At 42.1% G+C, this 22,496-nt stretch overlaps 1 protein-coding gene across 13 annotated transcripts in view; it reads right to left on the bottom strand.

The window, feature by feature from the left end:
- Positions 1-22,496, bottom strand: part of TNRC6C (trinucleotide repeat containing adaptor 6C) — a 98,897-nt gene that overhangs the window by 74,006 nt on the left and 2,395 nt on the right. For all 13 annotated transcript variants that reach the window (XM_066332090.1, XM_066332086.1, XM_066332084.1 and 10 more), the window contains exons 2-3: positions 4,024-4,123; positions 3,365-3,386 (exon numbers count right to left, since the gene is read on the bottom strand). In XM_066332090.1, coding sequence (XP_066188187.1) covers positions 3,365-3,386; positions 4,024-4,086 — 85 coding nt within the window. In that variant the 5' untranslated portion in view covers positions 4,087-4,123. The remainder of the gene's footprint in view (positions 1-3,364; positions 3,387-4,023; positions 4,124-22,496) is intronic.

A 22,496-nucleotide genomic window follows, 5' to 3' on the forward strand; every position in this document is an offset into this window, starting at 1 on the left:
GTTTACCCATGTAAAATAAGCACTAATAGCCTGTGCTCCATAGTTCTGCTCTCAAAAAAATTACCATAAAAGAACAACAACTTCAATGTGCAATAAAAACCTGCTCATTTCCCACCTCATCTAATTCTGCAGTGCTTCTCTCCAGCTGAACAGGAAGACTACTTTCATTTGTTTTCAAGTAATTGAGAAACATTTCAGGTCTTTATCAGCTCACCAATCTTTCTTCCTTTCACACATTCCCTAGAATTGTTGCCAACGGGGTATTTATAAAAGATCCAGCCTCACAAAAATTCTCAGGCAAACAATGTTGCAGGGGAAAAAAAAAATAGAAACCGAAGGAGCTGTTATGTAGAGAAAACTTCAAGGGTTGGATCGTTGTTTAAACAGAAAAAAATAATTTGTTTCAGTGGATGCAAGAGCTGTGTGAGGGAGCACTTCCTAGCCCTGGACTCCAGCAGCAGCCACGTACCTTTCCCCTAAGGGTGGAAATGTGTGTTTATTTTGGAAGGGGTTTGTGCTCCACATCACAAATGGAAACATTCAGCTGGGGCTGAGGCCTCAGAGCAAGACTGAACTGACAACAGACCACAAACACACCCCCAACAGGAAACCTCCTTCCTCTTGCTTCCCTTCTCTTTCCTGAGGCCTCACCAGTGCCTGAACCTGCAGCAGCTCAGAGCTGGACATGTACAAAACACACAAGTTTATTACTGGCCAGGACAGTGACTCCACTCCTCTGTGACAGAGATCACAGGTTTCTAGCACAGAAGAAGCCAACCCAAAGGAAAAACTCTCCCTCCTTCTCAAGCCCCACCACCTGGCTCTTGCTACCCACTTCAGCAAAGTGCCTTCTCCTCCACAAACACTGCTGAGAGCAAACAGGGGACTGTACAAACACTCTGCCCCAGCCAGCTGAAAAACAAACTGAAAAAACCCTTCCAGATCCCACCTGCACTTGTCTGAGCTCTTTTTCTCCACTAGGACCCAACTGGTGCAAGCACCTCTCACTGCCATGGCAACCCAGTTGCAGAACTCAGTGACACACACATAAAATTAAGCAACTTCTTTAAACTTACCACAAACAGCTCCGTTAAGTCATATTTATCAAGACCTCACCTACCAAAATCCACATTTTACAAAATATCCAGTTCCAGTGCAGCTTTAATCTCTGGTTTAATACATCCTGCCCACAGTCCATTCACTCAGTTTTACCGTGCCATCCTGTCATCACAACTAATTTAATTGCTGTGCCCCAGATAGGAAATAAATTAACTAAATTCAATGATAATCCCTGTGTTGCCTTTTAGTTCTAGTAGCATGTGTCACTCAACCTTGAAAACGTTTCCAAATAAAGCACTTGGTGCAGCACTGCCATAAAGTTTACAGTCAACTCTGAATATTGCAGGAAAAAAAGTTCAGATTTTTTTTCCTCTCATTAATTTAGTATTAATATTTTCTGTATTTTAAGAAATTCCTGCTACCTCTCATAAGCTCACGTCCTTCCTAAAGATAAATGTAAGGAACTGAACTATAAAGTGGAAATAAATAATCTCCACAGAGCAACCTGAAAAGCAACGAGTAGCTGCCAGACAAAGGAAATTCAAAGAAGGGTCACTCCCAGGACTGTAATAACCCCTGGCCCTTGCCCTGAGCAGGAACAGGAGGTTTGGGATCTCTGTAGGACAGACCCCTCCTTCCAACGATGCTGAACAACAAAAAGCTGCATCACTGCTTCTGACAGATGAAAGAATAAATGCCAAAGCTGCTTAGTCTCTAACATAACTATCCTCATTCACTGCTGTCTTCTTCCTGATTCATATTTTATAGCAATAAGAGATGCTTAAATACATGGATAGTGAACCAAAAAAAATCCAACAGATGGAGAAATGGAGTTCCTAAATTTGAAACAAACAAACTCACAAGCATACCTGAGAAACTGGAGTTGGTAACTAGAAACTTAACCGTGGCAGTTTCAAGCAATTAAAAGCAAAGCTGTCACAACAGAGACAGAAATAGTAACATCCCACAGAGGGAAAGCAGAAGGCTCTGTGTCTCACTAGAAACAGAAATGAAGAGCCACTGCATTAACACGTGAAAATGAATTTAGTTACCCTGACAGCAAAAACATCTGCTGCTGAATTGTGATATTAAAAAGTCATTATAATCCATTATAGAACAGTGAAACCTTTTCACACAGAAATGAGCTGATACAGGGAGGAAAACAAGCAATACTGTGAAAACAGAAATACTCCATTTAGACAGAAATTGCTCTCATGTATCTTAATTCCAAAGTCTTATGTACCTAAGTTTTGGTGGGACTCACATACCTCTGCTCCCTTCTCCTGAAAGTAAAATCCAGTGTTATAAACTATACGACATCTCACAGTGCAGATGCTACAGAATTTAAACTAAAACCTTCTGACCACTCACTTTCTACATAGGGAAAACTTAGAAAGAAAAGGACAGAGTTTCAATAAATTACTGTTACAGCATCTTCATCATGCAGTTATTACTTTCTTTTTCTGAATTCATATCACTGAAGTAATATTCGATTTCTGCTGTATAAATCACAAGAAGTGTTTGAACAGTAAGTTGTTTAGTCCCCCGCTTATGTTAAGCTCTAATTCTCAGTCTTTGGGTCTCTGGGAAGCTCCACTTGGCTCCCTGTCACCCAATTACCCAGCAATAAATGACAATGCATTTGAGCTGGTTCAGAACTGTTCAAATCAAAGGACAAATGACACAAAAAGATCTGTAAGCCATCAGTTGCAGAAGAGAGCCATTGCCTTGCCTCTCTTCCTCACCTTTCTGAAAGCCACAGCTTCATTAACTTTTCTCCTAGGGAACGTGGCAGCCCCCTGCCCCCCAAGGGGAAGATTCCTTACCTCTGCTGCAAACCAGCTCCACTCACTTCCCAGGCACAAAACCCACACAGAAAGGAAAACAGGCAGTGGTGGCAGCGGGGGAAGTAGCTTCTCCTCAGCTCCATGAATTGAGTTTACACATTAAATTGAGTTGAATTGTGCAAGGGGAAAGGGGCAATTACTTGTCTTTGAAACAGATAAATAACTACTAACAACTAAATGGAAAACTGCATCTGTCTTGACAAAAGAGATGACACATGCTGTGTTATGGTTCACAGAAAATTAATCCATATATTCTTGTCAAAAGGCTGCTGTAGAATACCCAGCAAGATAAGCCGAAGCTTATGCCGAGAATCCCAATAAAACTTTAGGAACATAACAATTCTAGTAAGACATACTCCCCTCATTAAACAGTCACAATGAATAAAAAGTAAAGGCACATCTTTTAAACAAGATTATAAAAATATCAAACAGTTCGCAAAGAATAAACATGAACTTACCTTTGGTTTTTTGTTCAGCAGCCTGAAAGAAGAGAAGAACAAAACAAATCAACAACTTGTCAATACTGCAAATTATACCTAATAATTATAGGGCTGCAGGCCTAACTTTTTGCAGAAACTGTTTACATAAATCAGGCATTCGTTTCATTTAAGGACTAGAGAATGTTAGCTAAACTCCATGTGATAGGAATGTGGGAATGGAAACCTCTGTGTGACAGAAGGCAGAAGCAGAGGCCAGAGGCAGTGCAAAGAATGACAAGAGAGGACAGCAGCCCCATCCACCCCAGCAGCCTTCCCTCTCCCGAGGGTCTGAGGCTTTCTGGACCCACACTTTGTCTGTGAACCCTTGAGCACCCAGCAGAATTAATTTCTGTGCCTTTGTCCAGCATCCCTTTGAATCCACCCACACTATCAGCTTCCACAGAAGACCTGGTTACTCTTCAATCTGTTCAGAATCTACCCGATTTTTTAATTATGATAAAATATAAAAGAAGGCTGGCACAGCAGCTTGGGCAGGGGTTCTGTGCCCACAGCCTCTCCCCAGGCCAGGGGAATCACCACTTGTGCCAGGCTCACTCCCAGAAGTGAAGCTGCAGCATCAGTACCCACACTCACATTTAAAAGTGAAGGGATCAATTACAACAGGAACGTGAACAAACCTTTTTCTGAGCACCTTCCTTCTTTTTCTTTTCTTCCTGCTTTTTCTTTTTCTTTTCTTCCATCAAATGTTCCTCTTCTTGTGTTTCTTGTTCTTTCTCCCTGATAAAAACAAAAGTTAGGAAGAGCTTTTCAGTAAGATCGAATTTCTCTTGAATTGAAGGTGAATAATCCCTATTTGCATTGCTAACTTTCTACATCTCATGTCTAAAAAAGGCTGCTTCTAATGCTGCAATAAAAGCACTAAAAAACAGTTGTTCCAAAATTGAAACTCACAACAAATAAAATAGCAAGCAGTAAGAATTCAGAAAGGATAGATTTTTATTTGGAACCTCTTTCCACAATCACTCATAAGCACTGCTTAACATTAGCATATTTTAGGGAAACAAAGTTTGAAACTGGAAAAAAAAAAGGAACAAACTCAAGTAATTAATGCAAGTTCTGCTGGCTTTCAGCAGCTGTGATTCACAATACACCTTGAAGATCATGAGCAAGTACATTACTTTGCAACAATTTTTCTCTTTTTGATCAAACACATGCTGCATTAATTTTCCATACACATCAATTTTGTTCTCTAGAGTTATAAACTAAGGCCCAGATGAATTCCAATAATCATATTTTGTGTTCATCCTATAAATTCTAGCTGAAGAATTTGCATTAATGCAAAACAAGATTGTTCCAGTATCATCTTGATTAAAAATTAACCTGAATCATTCCAAACCAAGAAGAAAAGCTACTTGAAACCTTCTTTTCTCTGCTGCCTATGTCCATCACTGAAACAAATGGTTATAGCAATGACCCTCCCCAACATCCTTTTCAATAAATACCAATGCAAATAATTCATTTACTTCTCTATCACTACTTTATCTTCCTTGACAGCTCTTCAGGTCTCCATCATTTATCAGCCTTACAGATCTTGTGAGAAGGCTGTTTCTGATGGGCTGAAGCCATTACCATCACTATTATTAGATTCAATGTCTTCCAATTACTCCTCAAGACCACTTTTAGCCTAATTTATTATTGCTTTACATTTAACTTGCCAAAGCCTGCAGCCCCCTCTCCCGTTTCTTTGTTTGGATCTTTTTTGTTGTTGTTGTTAAAAAAGAGTTTTTTAGTTCCAAAATTCTTTTTTATCCCCCCTTTTGGCCACAATGTGTGAGACTGCTCTCTTCAGATTTTGCACATTGTGTCTTCAAATACTCCCCACGAAACAGTTTGCCTCTTAACAAGTTTGCATTTTCCTACATAGTTTCCCTTTGTTATAAAAAAGGAACACTGTAGCCTTCTGATATTTTGGTGCTGAAGGGCATTCTGGGATTTGGCTTTTTTACTCACCCGAAAATACTGATCCTGGCCACTGCAGATGCTTTAATGCTTACACAGATCCTGTATGGAGCTCCAGACTAAATTAAAAGCAGATTCCCTTCTCTTGCCTCACCCCAAACCATAAACACTACAGCAAGCAATTCACAGCTCTAAACTTAGGTGTTAGTGCCTTTTTAAGACACTCTACAGCACTCAGACTATTTACAGAAGTGAGAGATATGGCAAGAGCCGGGGTCTGGAATAGCAGCCAGAGGTTGGGCACATCTGGGAGCTCTTGGTGCGCCACTGGAGGTCCAGACAGCTGAAATGGCATTAGGGATCTGTTTTTTAAATACTGATCCACCTTCTGTCGTGACCAAAAATTCACCACCTGCTCAGCTTATTCCAGTTCCAAAGGGCCACCTTCTAAACCCTGCACTGTAAACTGAGGTTTGGGAAACATCTGCCCTTAGGAACTGCAGGTGAGGATTTGCATTTCATGTTAAATTGCACTTAAGACAAAGGTGCTTGCAACTGTATTTTTAAATGGCTTCTTCTAGGACTTCGCAAAAAGCGATGACTTGGGTTGCCAAAAGACACGGAGTTGAAACTGTAACAGATTTGCCTTTATCCCTGTTAGCTCTGAGGAGAACAGAAGTCCCCAGGATCTCAGGGACTACAAAGAAACAACATCCAGTCCCTTCATTTGCAGTGCTCCCTACCCAAGTCACAGCAGACTCTACAAAGGCCCTGTTCAGTGAACTCCCCGAAGCTCTCACACTATTGCCAGAGGAAGTGCAGCTTTTTTGAGTTTTTGAAAGCAGGTGAATGAAACAAGTCCATGTAAAATGAGAAACTTTTGGGTTTCCTCTTGCTAGTACTTAAGAAACCCCACACCATTAGAGCAATTCCACAACACCACAGTTATATTTAAATCCCCCTCAATACTCAGGGCAGTATTTAAAAACAAAAAAAACCACACACAAAAACAAACCACTGCCGCTACCACTTTGTTTAACATGCACAGTTTTCTGTCAGCTATAAAAGTACATATTACCCAATTTCCTTGTTAGGCCTCTTTTTTTTTTTTTTTTTTTTTTTTTTGTTTTTAATATATATATATATAAAAAGTTGTTTTCCTAAAATGCCAGGTTGAAAGGGATTTTAAGGATCATCTGGTCCAACCTTTCTTGGTCCAGGCAAACCTTTCAAATGTCCAGCCCTTGGGGGTCAACTTTCACCACTGCCAAAATCATTCCTGACACTAGATTCCACTCTCAATTTTTATTTCCAGGCAGTGCATCATGTCAATGGGTTTTCCAAATCCAGGGAGAGCAAACATTTTGCTCCACTAAGAATACAACGTATTTTATTACCGTATTAGCACAGCAATTGCAACATCAGAGGTAGAAGTGCCACTCCTCACAAAAAAAAAAACCTGAGATTTGGTTGTGGGGTTATTTTTTTTCATTTCTGAGATTAAAATAGCCTCGGATTAGCTCGGAAAATGATACTGTAATTTTTAATGGAGCTCAATTTTCAAAACTGATTTACATAATGACACTTCTGAATACATGTGCTTTAAATGTGCTTAAAATAGAAATAAAGCTCCAAGCGGCCTCTCAGATGGTAACTCTTGCTGTCACTTTTAGGCAGAAATTAGTCATCTAAGAGCAAAACAAAAGGAAAACAATAAAAACATGGCTATATAAAGTTTGATTACGTTGTCAAAGGCACATGCTGCAGCTTTACTTCCTGAGCGACAATTTAATCTTTATTGCAGGAAACACGCTAAAACATTTATGAATACAAAGCTCATGTTCTAAAGCAGGAGTGGCTCAGAATATCCCTGTAGGAGTTTGCCTTGTTCTTACATATGGATCTGAGTCGGGAGGGATTTTTATGAGCAAGGAGTTTTACTACAGAATGAAGCGGTGCTTTCACAGATTGCAAATCGCTTATGAAACCCAAGCCTAAGCCAAGGTTATCTTTACAGTGCTTGAGAGCTCTCTCTGAACAGGAAAGCAACAGGAGCTGCAGGTCATGGCCACAACGACTCCAGCACTGTGCCTCTGGCCTGGCCTTGCTGCTGCTGAAAGGTTTATTAATCCCTTTAAAAAATTAACAAATCTAGGCTGATTTATTATTTAAGCAAAGTAAGAACTTGAAGTTTCTAGGTGGACTGCTTCCACAGCTTAAGGCACAGCTGGTATTGTGGATCAGCACTGAGGGGACATTCTGACAGCATTTTGTAACATTCTTTTCAGGAACAGTGCTCTTCAACAACCTTCAGGTAGAGTCTATTTGTGTTATTGCCCATACAGTGTTTTAGAGTTCAGAAGTTCCTGTAGTAATTGAGGGCTAAATAGAGACTTGTCCCTCTCATCATTCTATGTCACACTGCTCCAAACCTCAACAACCTCATTAATTTTGTTGTATATGCAACACACTGAAGGTTTACCTAATGACATAGGAAAACTGCCTTTTCAGCACAGCATTCCTAATCTTTGACTACAGATGCCTTTGTCTGGTTTAGCCATCATACTTTAATTCCAAGGTACCTCTTGTACCTTAAATCCTACTTTATGCTAGAATAAACTCCCTTGACACTTGTGGAAGTTGCTCTTACTGACAGAAATCCTACAACTGACACACAACTGCTCAAGCACTGCTCTGGTTTTGTCTTCCCTCACCATACAGGACCCATTGTGCGTTCCTGCACAGGCGTTTTTCCTAACAGTGATGATGGGAGGGGAAAAAAAACAGAGAAAATGAAAAACTTTAAATTAAAACTGGGACTGGCAAATAATCATCCAAATGCAGGCTGTGGAGACTTTATGGAAGGAATGAATGGATCCATGCATTGTCACAGGTGATAACAGAGGGTTTGGACAGCACAGACACGAGCTCTCAAAGACAAGTTCTCCAAATCTGGTATCGTATGGTTTCAAACAGAAAGGAAGAAAAATACTCCTTAGGACATGATCTTCAAGATTTGTTTGTAAGAAAGAAGTGTCTGAAATCTTGAAGGCAGAAAACAGTTTGGAGGGTGGTGATGAAATGAGATCAAAAATGAACATCCAAAAAAGAGCATCAGACTCTGGAAAGGCAGGCTTTGATTCCTTCAGGACACCTGCAACACTGTCCTGTGTGAAGAGGCAGCTGCTGTTTCCTGGCAATCACCAGGAATCTAAACGACAATGCAGATCCCCACATGGATGGCACAAATCCTACACAAAGCAAGAGGTCACAGAGCATCAGTGACCCTTGTTTTCACAAGTGCTGGAACAGATAAACTAAAATTCTGTATTTGCCTATTGCTAATTTTGTTTCCTGCTTCATCTTTACTCGGCCCAGCTCTGTGACCTTTCCAGAGTAAATACGGGTGAAGGGAAGGAGCTGGTGTGACTGTTAAAGTGCCAGCTTTGTTCCCTTGATATCCAGGCTCAGTCATTAATCAAGAAGAGTCAAGCTGGTCCCTAATTACAAGCTCTCCAATCACCTCAAAAAAGAAAGCAGCACGCAAAACTAGGTCAAATAAATAAGAAGCAAATATGAAAAAAAAAAAAAACAAACACCACAGCACAAACAGACGGGGACAAATTGAGAAAGGCCAGAAAAATATGAGCACTGTGTGCCTAAAAAGCAAACAACAAATCAACCTTTAAGTGCTTCATTAATATGCAAGAGAAAATATTAAGTTTTGATTCTGGGTGGGAAGGGGGGAGCAGTGACAGATGACCCTGAGAGGGCTGAAGTGACAGGACTTTTCTTTCTGCTCCAGCCCTCCCTAAAGAGGTCAGCAGAGAACAGATGGCCAACAACCGCCGGCACCGGTGCGGAGCCCGCACATGACAACACTTCTCCCAGGGATTTCTCCCAGGGATTTCTCCCAGGGATTTCATGGGGCTCTGGCCAAGCTGGTGCCAGGGGCAGCAAAGCACCCACAGCCAGGCTGCTCCTGCCCCAGGATGTCCACCTCCACCACTGCAATGGTCCATTCTGGCTCCCTTCCCAAAGGGCTGCTCAATGTAGCTCAAGGCGAGACACTCAAGATGTGTTTAACAGTCCCTTTTCCCAAAATTTCAGATGATCTGGCTTCTCAGGAAAACTCACATGAAATGGCAGGGGGAAATAATGAGATGGAGCTGCACATTTTGCTACCACTCCAAAGAGGAAATCAGTCCAGCAAAGGCAAGAAGAGCTTAAAAATTCCTGAGCTAAAGGGATGTTTCCAACTGGCTGGGCCTGCTCTCATTTACCACAGGAACAACCATGTCTCAGTCATTGCAGGTTACCTGAAAGCACGAGCAGGTGGATGGATGGCACTCTGGAAGGGCAGCAGATGGCAAAGACTGTGCATATAACTTAAAAGGGAAGAGAGAAAAACATCAGCAAGAGCTAACAAGGATTTGTGGAGGAGAAAAGAAGCCTGATTTTTTTCCTACAGCATCGTCCCAGGTATTTTTGAAAAACATGAAAGAGATGCAACTAAACTACATAATTGACTTTTCAATCCACATGGAGATTTTTGTTAATAAGAATATGATTGTTTTACTATTTAACAGTTTTAAGAACTATTATTTAATAATTTTAAGGTACATAACAAAATTACAATAAAAACCCACAAAGCCCCTCCCACGAGGCAGGGACCTGACCAGGAATTTTCACTGCGGTGTGCCACATGTCCAGCAGCAAAATTTTTATTAACCACTTTGCTGCTGGAAAAATGTGTCCACTTACTTAGTTTCCAGAATATATCAAGTCATACAGCCACAAAACAATTAGGGAGGGACAATATTCAGAACACCCTGATGAACTCAAAATGCAGAAAAAAGAATAGGCAGAGAATCAGTGAGAAAAAGTGCAGGGTACCATGTTTGGCAAGAAAAAATCCTACATCAATACAGTACAGGGAAACAAGTGGTAGAACACCAGTTTTAGGGAGGAAAAAAAGCAGCAGATTTCACTCCAAAGGCAAAGCAACAATGTCACAGATGGTCAGAAATTCATCAGCTGCTGCGCTGTGTCCAGTTTGGGACTATCTACAGCAAGAGAGACACAGGTTAGCTGGAGAGAGCCCAGAAAACAGCACCAAGGAAATAAAAAAAGCACAGGCCCTTGGAAAAATCCTCAGACTTGGATTCACTTAATTTAAAGAGATGGCAACCCTGGTATTCAAAAAGGTGTTAAAGACAGAGGTAGAGAAGCACGGAGCAAAATCTTTCTCCTTTAGCTGTGGAAAGCAGCACTGAATTTAAACTGCAACAAAGAAGATTTGGATTATGCATAAAGAAAAATCCTCCACACTGAAGCATTTAAAAAAACCCCAACATTAAAATGTATACCAAGTCTTCATAAATATACATTTGGAGAAGTAAAGAGGAAAAACACAAAAAGAAAAGAAGATTTCTTTTTTATCAAGCAACACCGATACAAGGCCACACCGACTCCTAGACATAAAAAACAATTAGACAGGGAACTGGAGGCCCCTACGAAGTGAAATCCTACAATCTCCTTTCCAGGGAATTAGTGGGGGAAAAGCCTCCAGCCACACCACTGTGGACAGGATAAATCTATGGAACAGTTCCATGTACAGCTGTGAGCACACAAAACTGCACCCTATAATTTGAAAGACCGGGTTCAAAATTTGTTCCTATGGGGAACAAATAGGAGTTAATAAACAAAGTTCAATAAGAGTTTTTGTTTGACCTCAATTTATGATTTCTTAGTCCCATGTTTTGGGGGTTCTCACTGTCCAGGTACGTCCCTGTCCTGCAATTAACCCTCCTTAAAAGATTATTTGCCTTGACAAGGGATTCCTTCCTCTGAAACACCAAGATATCATCCATTGCTAAGAGATGTGGACTGGGACTTTGATACCTCCAGTTTCTGGTGAACTTATCTTGAAGTGTGTAGCAGAAAACTGATCCCTGAACAGGGGCAGCAGCTGGATTCCTGCAGACACTAAGAAATTCCACCAAATTTGGAGTCTCTGCAGGAGCAGAGTATAGCTGCCATTCAAAACCAACCAAGAACATTACAGCATTAGCTGAGAACATGGTGTGAAAAGTGACACATTTAATTAAAACTGCTGAAAGCAGAGGCAGATTTTAGGTTGTCCAAGACATGAAATTAATAATCCTGCTCCCACAACCTGTAAAATAGAAATTCCAGGACCAGAAAGAGCTACTGTGTTCCATGCTCTGTCTCAAGGCTGTGTTTCCAGAAGTAGCATATCGTGTTTCTAAGATGCCACTCTGGAATATTGGTTGAAGAGCAATAAAATCCTGGCAGGACCCCAAGGAGAGAAAAGGAGAATTCCAGCTGGTGTGTGCTGCAGGACCTGGGCTCCCACTGGAAGTTTCCAGTTCACCCAGTGTTAACTTATTGTGACCCTCCTTTATGTACATGTAAGGTAAATAACCACTCAAGCAGATTAGATTAGAACAAAAATAAAGCAGAACAGGCAGTTACTATCATTCAATTCAAGATATTTTTCAAAAGCACACTGAACTGACCTTGCTCTAGCTTCTACTGGTTATTATCAATGACTAGAAGAGGGGGGAAATTCCAAAGAAGAAAAAGTTTTATAAACTAAGGATGCAGATGAATTATGACTGGTAAGCCAGAAGTTTGAAGAGCCCATATTTGAGCACTGCCAAGTCCTAGAAAATGTTTGCAGGGCTTGCAGTTTTTGCTTTTCATCTAGAGACTTCCTTTTGGTTTTGTTTAACACTCCAGTTCCTCCTGGTGTGTTAGCTTAAAGGGATGGGTACTGATGAGAGCACTGGAGTACAACTGGGAACGTTTCAGATGTGTGTGACTAACCAGTGCACACCAGCCAGGGTCTGCAGAGCAAAACTGTCACTGCAGAGGGTTTCCTATTCACACCATCCCTGTTTCAGGTGGTGCCTGGCTCCAGCCTGCTCCCATGCAGCAGGAAAGCATTAACTGCACCCTTGGAACTCATCACCCAGCAATGTTTTATTTAAAAGGATTCTGATAACTGCACTCCAAGACACATGACGCCAATCAAAGCACAGCAAGGGAGGACAATCACTTGATCAATCATGGAAGCTCCAATCCAAATGCAAAGATTCATGTAGATAATCCCACAGGGATGCCACCACACAGTTACATCCCCTCCGCTGTGAAGGTGTTGCTCTCCACAGAGCAGGCCTATTAGTGTGCATACAAGCTCCAGTCTAGGGCGGCTTAAGGAGCTAGTAGGTAAATCTGGGCATGGGCTAAAACACTGTACACCAAACCTCACTCATTCATGCATTTCAGGCATGAGCCATACCAACATTTGCTCCCTCAACCTGCTGATAACACCCCAGCAGACCTTAAGCACCCCACCATGGGCACCACTCAGGCTATGCAAGGACCAAGAGATAAAAAGTCCCACACCCCCAAAAAATAGCCTGCATTAAATTTGTCACTCAAAGCAGGCTAAAAACAGCAAGAAACATACTATGAAAAACAACTCTCCTCCCCCAGCAAACACGGACTGATGGAAAAATTAAGCTCCACACTGTGAAGAGTGCAGATAACCAGATTTACTTTCCCAGCACTGCTCCCTCCCAGGCCTGATGATAGTTACCAGGAGTTGATCTGGCATCTGCTCCACAGCTCGTCCCCAGTCTTCCTGGGACATAATGCACAAAGGAAAACAGCTTTGGAATCCAGCAGCTCAGCAAGAGCACAGCATGTTTGTCTCTCCAGATACTGTTGGCTATTTTGGTTTCTGTAAATACTTCAGAAGATGAGAGCCCTGTGCCAGTCCCACTCACTGACCAAGTGTCACTTTAGCTGACCCAGGAGCAGAAGCAGCCCACAGACAAGCTGCTGGCTCTGTTTAGCTGAACTCCAAGAACACTTTGGAGGAGCACTGCTTCCTGGGGTAGCTGCACAGGGATACTGCAATGCAGGAGGTCAGGAAATCAGAACAGGAGCAGCAGCTCCACAGGATGTTTTGCCACGCAGGCTCAGAGCTGACCACTCCCAGGGATGGAGGCTGGTGGAGCCGGTCAGTCACCTGTCATCCTGGAGAGACAATGGGGTCAGGAGGGACAGGCCACAGCTGGGAGCACAGTGCAGTGAACCTTCAGAGCCCTCCAGCCAGCACAGCTAAGCCTTTATGCTCCTCTGTTGAAAAATACTGAAAAGCAAGTTTGTGTAACTACAGCGATGCATCGTTTTGCCTGTAGGGATTTTCAACACACCTAATCCTCCTTTCTCCCCTCCCTCAGTTAGGAGCCAGTACTCCAGTATTTCTGAGCCCATCACTTTGTCAGCAGCAGGCAAAAGCACAGTGAACTAACTCATTTATTGCCAGAGCTGAAGGTCGGGTTGGTGCTCTCACACACGTGGGGCTGGACACACAACCTACAGCATCACAAACAGGAAACAGAATTTACCCTGAAGACAGGCACGTTTATGGTGCTACTCTTGTGCTTATTCTGGGAATAAGGTGGTGCTGACACATTCAGCAAAAGACTCCCAGCTTACAGCAGCCCCAGGCACACAGGTCCACTGGGTGTCCATGCTCATCAGTGGTTCCAGTGTGATTAAACAGGCCCAGGAAGGTGAGCAACACCTCTCCTCAGGCAGACTTCCTGCCACAGGCACCGTGGAAAAATGCACACACAGTGCCCTCATTCCTACCCACAGGCAGGGAAACTGCACCAGGCATGTCCAAGAACAACACCCCAGCAGACAGTGAGGAGCAGCAGTGACCCAGACACACATGTGTCACTTGACCTGGACACTCATCTGCCATCTGAGATAACCTAAGGTCCCCTCCAGCCCAGGCTTTCCTGTGACATTAAAACCATTTCCTAGATGTGTGGCAGAAGCTGTAGAAGCCAATCTCTAGGAGCAGCACTGAGATCTCCAGGTGGCACCTCAGGAAGCACAAGTGGTGGGACACTGCTGCAGCCCTGACTCCAGGCAGCTCATGGAGAGACCTGGATGGGGAATCCAAGGGCAGCAGCCTCACAGGGAAGGGGGGGTCTCAAGATCTACAACCAGAAAAAAATAACAACACTGTTCCTCACACTGCAGAGCCCAGGGTGGGAAGGCTGAGGTGCTCTCTCCACACCACAACACACACACACTGCCTTGGGAAGCTCTGTGCTGTGTCACCTCATCACAACTGCTCCCACATGGACAGGAAAGGTGAATGCACAGCTCCTGACACAATAAGGCAAAACAAGATGAAAAAGGGAAAAGAGATGTCAAAAGAACTCACTGTCTTAGAAACCAAAAGGGAAATAACATCCCCATGCACTTAAAGCAAGTATGATGCTGGAGATCTAAGTTTTTGTAAAAAGTTTATTCTTTTAGAAGATTTAAGAATACACAAACCCATAATTTCCTTCATCTGCATTTTTAAATTTGCTGAGTGAGCTCATTGAACATTCAAGCTGTTGTCTTCAAGTTTTCCAAATACCATTCTATTTAAAGGCACTGTGAATAGGGAATTCAATTTATCAAATGAATGAAAGAAGAATTCTTAGCAGGAACCCTGGTGAGCTAATCAAGAGTCACAATAAAATGTCAGGGGTCCTGGAATTCTCGGCAGGAGGTTTACACCAAATTTGATCCCAGTCAAGGAAGACAAAACACACTATAGACAAATAAACTGTACTAAAAGTTGTGCATTGCAAATTCGTGAAAGTTTAAACACAAATGAAGAAAATCTACTTGGTTTGTGCACTTCATACACTCCGAGTATTTCACCACAAAAATCAAAACACGCTGTTCACCATATAATTTAACTTAAAGAAAACACTCTCTGAAGCTTTTAATCCATTTTGAAGCTTTTAAGTTTTGTTCCACTGCACCTTCAGTGGCAAGGCTGTTTTGAAAATTAAGATGGCAACATAATTTGAGTAAGATAAGAAACAATTAGTCTTGTACCTATCTTTAGGCTGGAAACTGGATTCAGTTAAAGATTTATCCTATCATCCAAAACTAAGGAAACAGCATAACCATGCTAGCACCTTTCCTGCCACAAACCTACCAGAGTTTAAAAGATTAGCTCTGCACTGCTGAAAGGGTAATCCTTCAAACTTGATGAACTTAAAGGAAATAAACTTTTCTGTTCCTCTTTACTTTCCATAGTAAAAGAATAAATTAGAATATCAGACCTAGCATCAGAATGGGCCATCACCCAGTCTTCAACTTAGCAAATGAATAGCAGCTCCATGGGGGAGGAGAGACAGGGTGGGGGAGAGATGGAGAAAGGAAATAGCCATAAATGATCTTCCAGGACAGGAAAACTAGTTGCAGTAAATACCACTTTGGAAATCAATTTACGGTCAATTATGATCCTAGTAATAACTATTTTATGCCTTCATTTAGTGCATGAAATGCTCAGGGGAGCAAATATTCTCAGAAATATATCCAATATGTCTCAAAGTATGTTATCTGAGCAGCAGATGCAGACAGAATTCCAGAAAGAGCAGCTCTTACTTGTCTGGATGCTGGCTGAAGGATTGGAGATGGGGGAGGATGGAAGCACAATTTCAGTGCAGTTGAACTATCAGTGTTGAAATATCCCCCAGATAAAACAGATTATATCTATCAGTCTGGGTTGTTGGCCTCAAAAGCAATGAGTTTTGTCATCACTGCAGTATTTCACCTAGAAATTTGTGAAGCACATTTCATTCTCACAAATGTAAGAAAAAATTAAAGTATAGTGTCTTTTTTTAAGCAAATCATTATGTAAACATCCATCCACTAAGCCAACCATTGCTTTATTCAATTATTACATGTAAATGTGGTAGCACAGTATAAAGTCTGACATCTCTGATGCACTGTTGGTGTAATGAGACTTACTCAGACCATCCTTTTCTCAAGTGAAGGAGCTGAATTCTGAGAATGATCAGAAGAATAGAAATAGCAAAAATCACACATCCACTAAGCTCCACTAATTCCCAGATAATAAATCTTTCACCTGAAACAGTGCCACTTATACAGAGACTCTGCTCCTTAACAGCAGCAGTTCTATTACTGTGAGAGCAAATTTTGCTCTGCACCTGGAACAGACACATGTTTTATTATGATCACACCAGAAAACATTAAGTAGCATTTCGTTTGCTAACACTAGGCTCTCCTCCTTCCTTATCAGAGGATGCTGCATCTTCCATATTAATTTATTTTTGAAAGATTCAGGATAAACATATACTTCATTATAGTTTACACCAGCAAAGAGAAACCAAATAATTTCACAGGCAGGAAGATGTGAGCAGCACACATATGCCAACAGGTTATTTTTAACTAAGAGCAATTTCTTCTGCATCACAAAACAAGAATGAGGTACAGTACTGGGCACTTACAGCATTCCAGCCATGACAGCATAAGGAGATAAGGATGATTAGATTTGCAGAGATGGAGCATCTTTTGTAAGAGAAAGAATTTCAAGAGCAGCATCCATTTCAAAGCTGATGATGTGGTAAATATTCTGAAAACACAAATACTGGAAGCAATTCAATTCTCCTCTGTTAAGTAAGTTTGTGCACTTGGTAAGTGCAATTAAAAACACTGAGGGAAGAGGAAAGTTGAGACTTACAGATCAACAGAACGATGTTAGCAGAGGGATAATGAGGAATCCTGCTCCTGACTTTGGTAATACACTTGTGTAAAGAGACTGACTTGATTAACACACATCCCATTAGGTTATGCCTGCAGTGCCACTAAAGTTTTGAGCTCCATATTCCATGTGCAGGATCATCCTCCTGGCTACTGTGAACAGACACTGAGTTCAAGCAAAAACATCACAAACACCCCCAAGACCACCTTCTACAGTCTATTAATGACCTTGTAAGAACACAGGAAAATGGCAGTCAGCACATTACGCATCTGTACAGCTGATTTTTTTTTTTCCTTGGCATTCCCCCTGAACTGCTCCTTTTTTCTAGAATGGTTTGTGTTAAAGCACTGGGCTGATGCTCTTTTGTTTACCAGTAACCAGCTACTGTTTAAAAACAAGGATCTCCATTGTCAGCACCAATGAATGACGTGAGCATCAGCCATGAAAACACTCTGGGATTCTGAAGAACGAAAAGACCTGAGAGTCGGAGGCTTGAGCAGGACTGAAATCAGACTGACACAACACAGATATCTGGCCGAGCTTAAAATAGACTTGGCAGAAGTCAGCCCGGACTAACAATCGATCTGTGGATGTACTGACCACCCAGAATGTATCCAAGCCACGGCAAGCGCTATCCCTCCAGCAAAACAAAAAGCTCTCCTACTTCCCATCAGGAAGCCTTGGAAATGCAGCATGAGAGAGAAAACTGTAGACTTGGTGCGTGCAGAACACAGAAGGGAAGAAAGGAAAAGGAAGGAAAACAGCACATCTAAGAAATATCAGGTAATGCCATTCTAAGAGACTCCTCTTGGGCAAGACCTTAACAAAGGCAGCACCACCATCCCTTCAGAAAATCAGCATGGGAAAACATGCACAGACCCCATCAACAAGAAGCTGGGGGAGAGAAGTGGAGGGAAGAATGGATCTCCCTCTGAAAACACCCATGGGCAGCTACTAAACACAGCCCAGGGTGGCTGTTTTCCTTGCAGTGGAAGGGGGGTGGCTGTTATCTTTTCCTAAATGAGCCTATAGCTGGTAGCTGCATGATAACTATTTTGAGATATATAAACATATTTTTCTCTGGGGCTTAATTACCACAAAGGATGCCAACCGATTTGACATGTCAATTTTTCTTTCAAATAATAATAATAATAATAAAAAAACCCACCTGAAAAACCTCATTGTCCAGCAATGCCGAGCTTAAAAACGAGCCCAAACATCCAAAGGATAAATATTAGGTATTTTTAATACAAAGCAATAAGGAATTGTTACCATTTCTCATAACCAAGCTCCTAAAACATAGGAGTTCAGGACTGAGATCTAAGTAAATGTACATCTAGTTTGCAATTTTTTAAACGGCTGTACATTTCAAATCCCAGAAAAAGCAGGCTGCAGATAGCTGTTTATTACAAATGACTTCCACCTCCTCCACAGCCCTCAAAGGCAAACTATAAAGCTGTGTGCAAAGCCAGACAATCTGGGCACCCAGCCATAAACCATCACTGCTGCAGCACAGATAACTGTTCTCTCTCTCAGCCATCCTTGGCTGCAAACCCACGGGGAAGAGCTCCAGAAACCAGACCTCAGCACCGTCAGGGCTTCTAATATTTTATGAACTTGAATTACAACCACGTTCAAGACCTCAGTGCTGAAAAATTACAGCACTGATTCACACCCAGGGTTGAGACCAAAACTCACTGAGATTTGCCTGGTACCCTGAACCTTGAGATGCAAGAACAGCCAGTTATTTTACAGCTGCCTTCAGTGACAGAAGCCTTTTTATTGGGAGGAAGAGAGAGACATGCTACTCTTCAAAAAAAAAAAAAAGACAAAAGAATCAGATGTGTATTTTAGAGTAGTGCTGCGTTTTCCACCATCTTTGACACGACCTCAGAGAGCACAGTGACTGTTTTGTGCAAGAACAGGCAGTTTGTTTGTCATCAAATCCAGACATTTTTATCTGGGGTGGGAGATTTTAAAACATATTAGTGACAAGGTAGGAAGGTGCACAAATGAAGTTTCAGAAAACACAGCTGTAACTGTATTCGGGACTCCACAGTGAAGTTAACCATGATTAAGTAAGGATAAAATAAGCCTAAGTACATCTACTTCTGGCACTTAAGATGCACAACTTAGCCATGCTTTCAGTTGACAATTTTCCTAACTAGCACAGATTCCTAAAGGGAGATCAAATAATACTTTGATTCCTCTGCTTTCATACATTAAGAATAACCATCTTTCATTTTACCGACAGCATTTGCCAGTGAAGAGACGGCACAGAGCGCATAGATCATTCAGCAATGCAATTTACTGTCACTTCTAGATCATCTCCCCATTCAATAAAGTATACTTCTCTTCTAAACACTATTTGCCCTGCCTGATATCTTCATAATACAGCTGAAAACCTCAAGCCATTATCACTAGAAGGCATCAGCTGATCCTAAATTGGCTAGACTGCAGCGTCACAGGCATTTAAGAGGTTTCCTTATCATTCATCTTTAATACTGAGGGATCGACACACTCCTACCTGCAGCTTCTAGGCCAAGGGGAAACCTTCTAATGGTATTACCATTATCTTGTAATCTGAATTTTAAACAATTAAAGCAATAGCACTTTTGTGTGCTCTACAGGTCTCTACTGTAACCAAAGATGATACCTTTTCCATCGGTTGTTATGTTCAAAGTCTTACATAAAGCACTGATTAAAAAAAAAAAAAAAAAAAAAAAAAAAAAAAAGGCAGCAGAAATATGCACTCTGCTGCTGAACCTTCAAAGAGAAGCAGCACTGTAACAAGGCACTTAAATTCAAGTCATCAAGAGAGACCATTTACTTTAGTCAGGAAAGGTTCGGTCATTTTATTTTAAATCTGCAGTTCTTTTAGTCAATACGTTCTGGCAATTCTTTCCAAATGAAAGCCTCTTTTTACTGAAGCAGGGAATGGCTCCACCCCTGACCTCCTCCTTCAGCTTGTTTTGGAAAGGGGCCAGATGACAGCATTTGGAAAAGCGCATGTTTATCTCGGCGAGGCCAGCTGCTAAGTTAACATATTACCCGTTCCCACATCCCCCGCTCTTGGTTAAGTCTTCCCGGCTCAAACTGAAAGTAAACGCTGCCATTGGGCTTTTTTTTAGTAAATGTAAGACCAAAGAGAAAAGGAGTCTCCACGGCACGGAGCATCTGAACGGGCTGCAGGAGTGGAGGTCATTTTGAGTTAACAGCAGGCAGTAACTCTGTCAATACAATTCTTGGCCTTTCTGAATCGAGTGAATGAAAAAAAAATGAAAAATAAGCGGTTTTATTTCTAGACTAATTTAAAGCGATGCTTTCCATAAGACTGCCACTCAGCAACAGTTTGCTCCACTACACAAGGAGGTGATAAGCCCCTGCTTGACAAAACCTTTCACTTTATCTTGTTTTATTGTTAGTCCACACTTGGCAAGGTATGGAACACGGGAGCTTTGAGAACTTCAATGAAGAATCTTCAGATTAAAAGTAGTTTTATGCCCAATTATGTTTTTCTCATTTTAAGGAAATTTCATCTCATTTTTTTCAGTCTTTAAAAAACCTCTCTCAAGCAAAAAAGAGAACAGAATTACCTTACTTCCCTCAAACACCAGTGAAAGATCTCAACTTATCAAAAGCACAGTGTGTTGTCTTACAAGGAAACACAAATCCTGGAAAATAAACCAAAAATTAAGGCAGAGATGGGGTTTTCACTGATCCCAGCAAGATCCAGCAGGCTTTGCAATAGGCAAACCCATCCACTCACAGGCGATCAGAGACAGATTTTGGAGGAAACCGAGATGCCGTGGCCGAGGGTGAACCTCCAAGTCCCCAAAGGTTTGTGAGCCCCAGGGCAGTGTCCCAGAGCAAACTCCAGTCCTCTGTGGCCAGCGGGAAATGGCACAGCCCGAGGCTGCCCACAAGGACATTCCCAGGCACTGGGACTGACGCCCTGCACCACTGACAGCTCCAAAATAATCCATGTGCTGCAAAGCTGATGTACAGCACACACAAACCACCCGTGTGTAACACAACAGCTCGCAGCCTGATGGATACCCGGACTCACATCTGTCGATATGGGATTCTACACATAAAACGGGAACATTCATATATCTTAAATATACCCTGCTGCAATCCAGAGGAGCTCTCAATAAAATGGTTTGTTTTGTCTTGTTTCTATCATCGCTACAAACAAAATCTTTAGACAAAAGTAGCAAATACTGCTTAAAACACAGCCCCTACTAATCTCCATCCCCCTGGCCCTGGAGCAAGTCCTGGCTGCAGTTTTCCCTACGGCAGCACCTGTTCTCCGGGGGCTGGACTGCAATGAACCTTCCCCATCTCAGATCACTTCAGTCAAAAATGATCCCTTCCCCTTTGAAGAGAAGGATAAAGCCACACAAGGCATTATTTTACACTGTTGCTGGTGCCCTTAAGCACTGGTTTTGCCCTAAAAAAAAGTTCAAATTTATCTGATTTTCTACAGCTTTTTTTCACAGACTTGAGCCCCTGGCTCAGAAGCAGCCAGGTTAGCTTATCCAAAAGCCAGGCTTCGGCAATCTCACCCAAAAAGCACCACAGGGTATATACCCAGGGCACACCGAGCTCCGAGAGGCCGGAGCAGCTCCCTCATGTTTCCAGGACTGCCACTGATGCTTTCACGTTCTGGAAAGAATTCCAGAAGCCAGAGCAAGGACGCCAGCGCACCCGAGGGCTGTCCCTCAGCACACCATTTTGAGCTCCCAAATAACACACCCAGGAGCAGGCAGCCTGTGGGATCCCAGACATCCCAGGGATTCCTGAAGCCCAGGAACCGCGGCTCTGGGAAACTCTGTGATGCGCTAAGCGCAGCCTGAACCCACCGCAAGTCACCTTCCATTTCCTTGGAAAACACCAGGGGAAGCAGTGAGAACCTGTGTGTACCTTCCCACCACCTTCTCGAAATTATTATTATTATTTAAAAAAAAAAAAATGTAATATCCGAGAGGAAACTCCATTTAAATTCTCAGTCGTCGAGGAATCCAAAAAAAACCCCACAAAAACCCCACCCACGGCAGGGAAGGAGGGCAGGATTTGGAAGCGATGCCTCGCTCGCCCAGCAGCAGTGCAGATGTTCTCCTGCTCCTCGGCTCTGGCATTGTCCTCAGGTCCACAGCACCACCGACACCCACCTGATTTAAAGCTCTGCACCGCCGGCCAGCCCAATAACAGCGGGATTTATTGGAATTTTAATTACCTTAACCGGCCTAATGTCCACAGCAAATTTCTGTACATAAATTAGCATAATTCGCCAGATACATACATATGCAAACGAGAGAGGGAAAAATATGCAACAGACACGGGTATGACGTCCCAAAGATTATTTCTAAATTTAAACTGGCTGTTGGAATAATTGAATAAATCTCTTCTCGCAGCCACACTCGAGTTGTAGCAGAAAATAAACTAGCCGCAAAGACCTGCAGTATTATTTTTAATGGGAAAAGAGGGGAGAAAACCCAATTGAGTTCAATAAATCCCATAATTGAACCTTCAACTAATTACATATTAAGAAGATTAACCTTTGAC

Source organism: Sylvia atricapilla, chromosome 18, assembly GCF_009819655.1.
Source record: "Sylvia atricapilla isolate bSylAtr1 chromosome 18, bSylAtr1.pri, whole genome shotgun sequence".
Lineage (NCBI taxonomy): Eukaryota > Metazoa > Chordata > Aves > Passeriformes > Sylviidae > Sylvia > Sylvia atricapilla.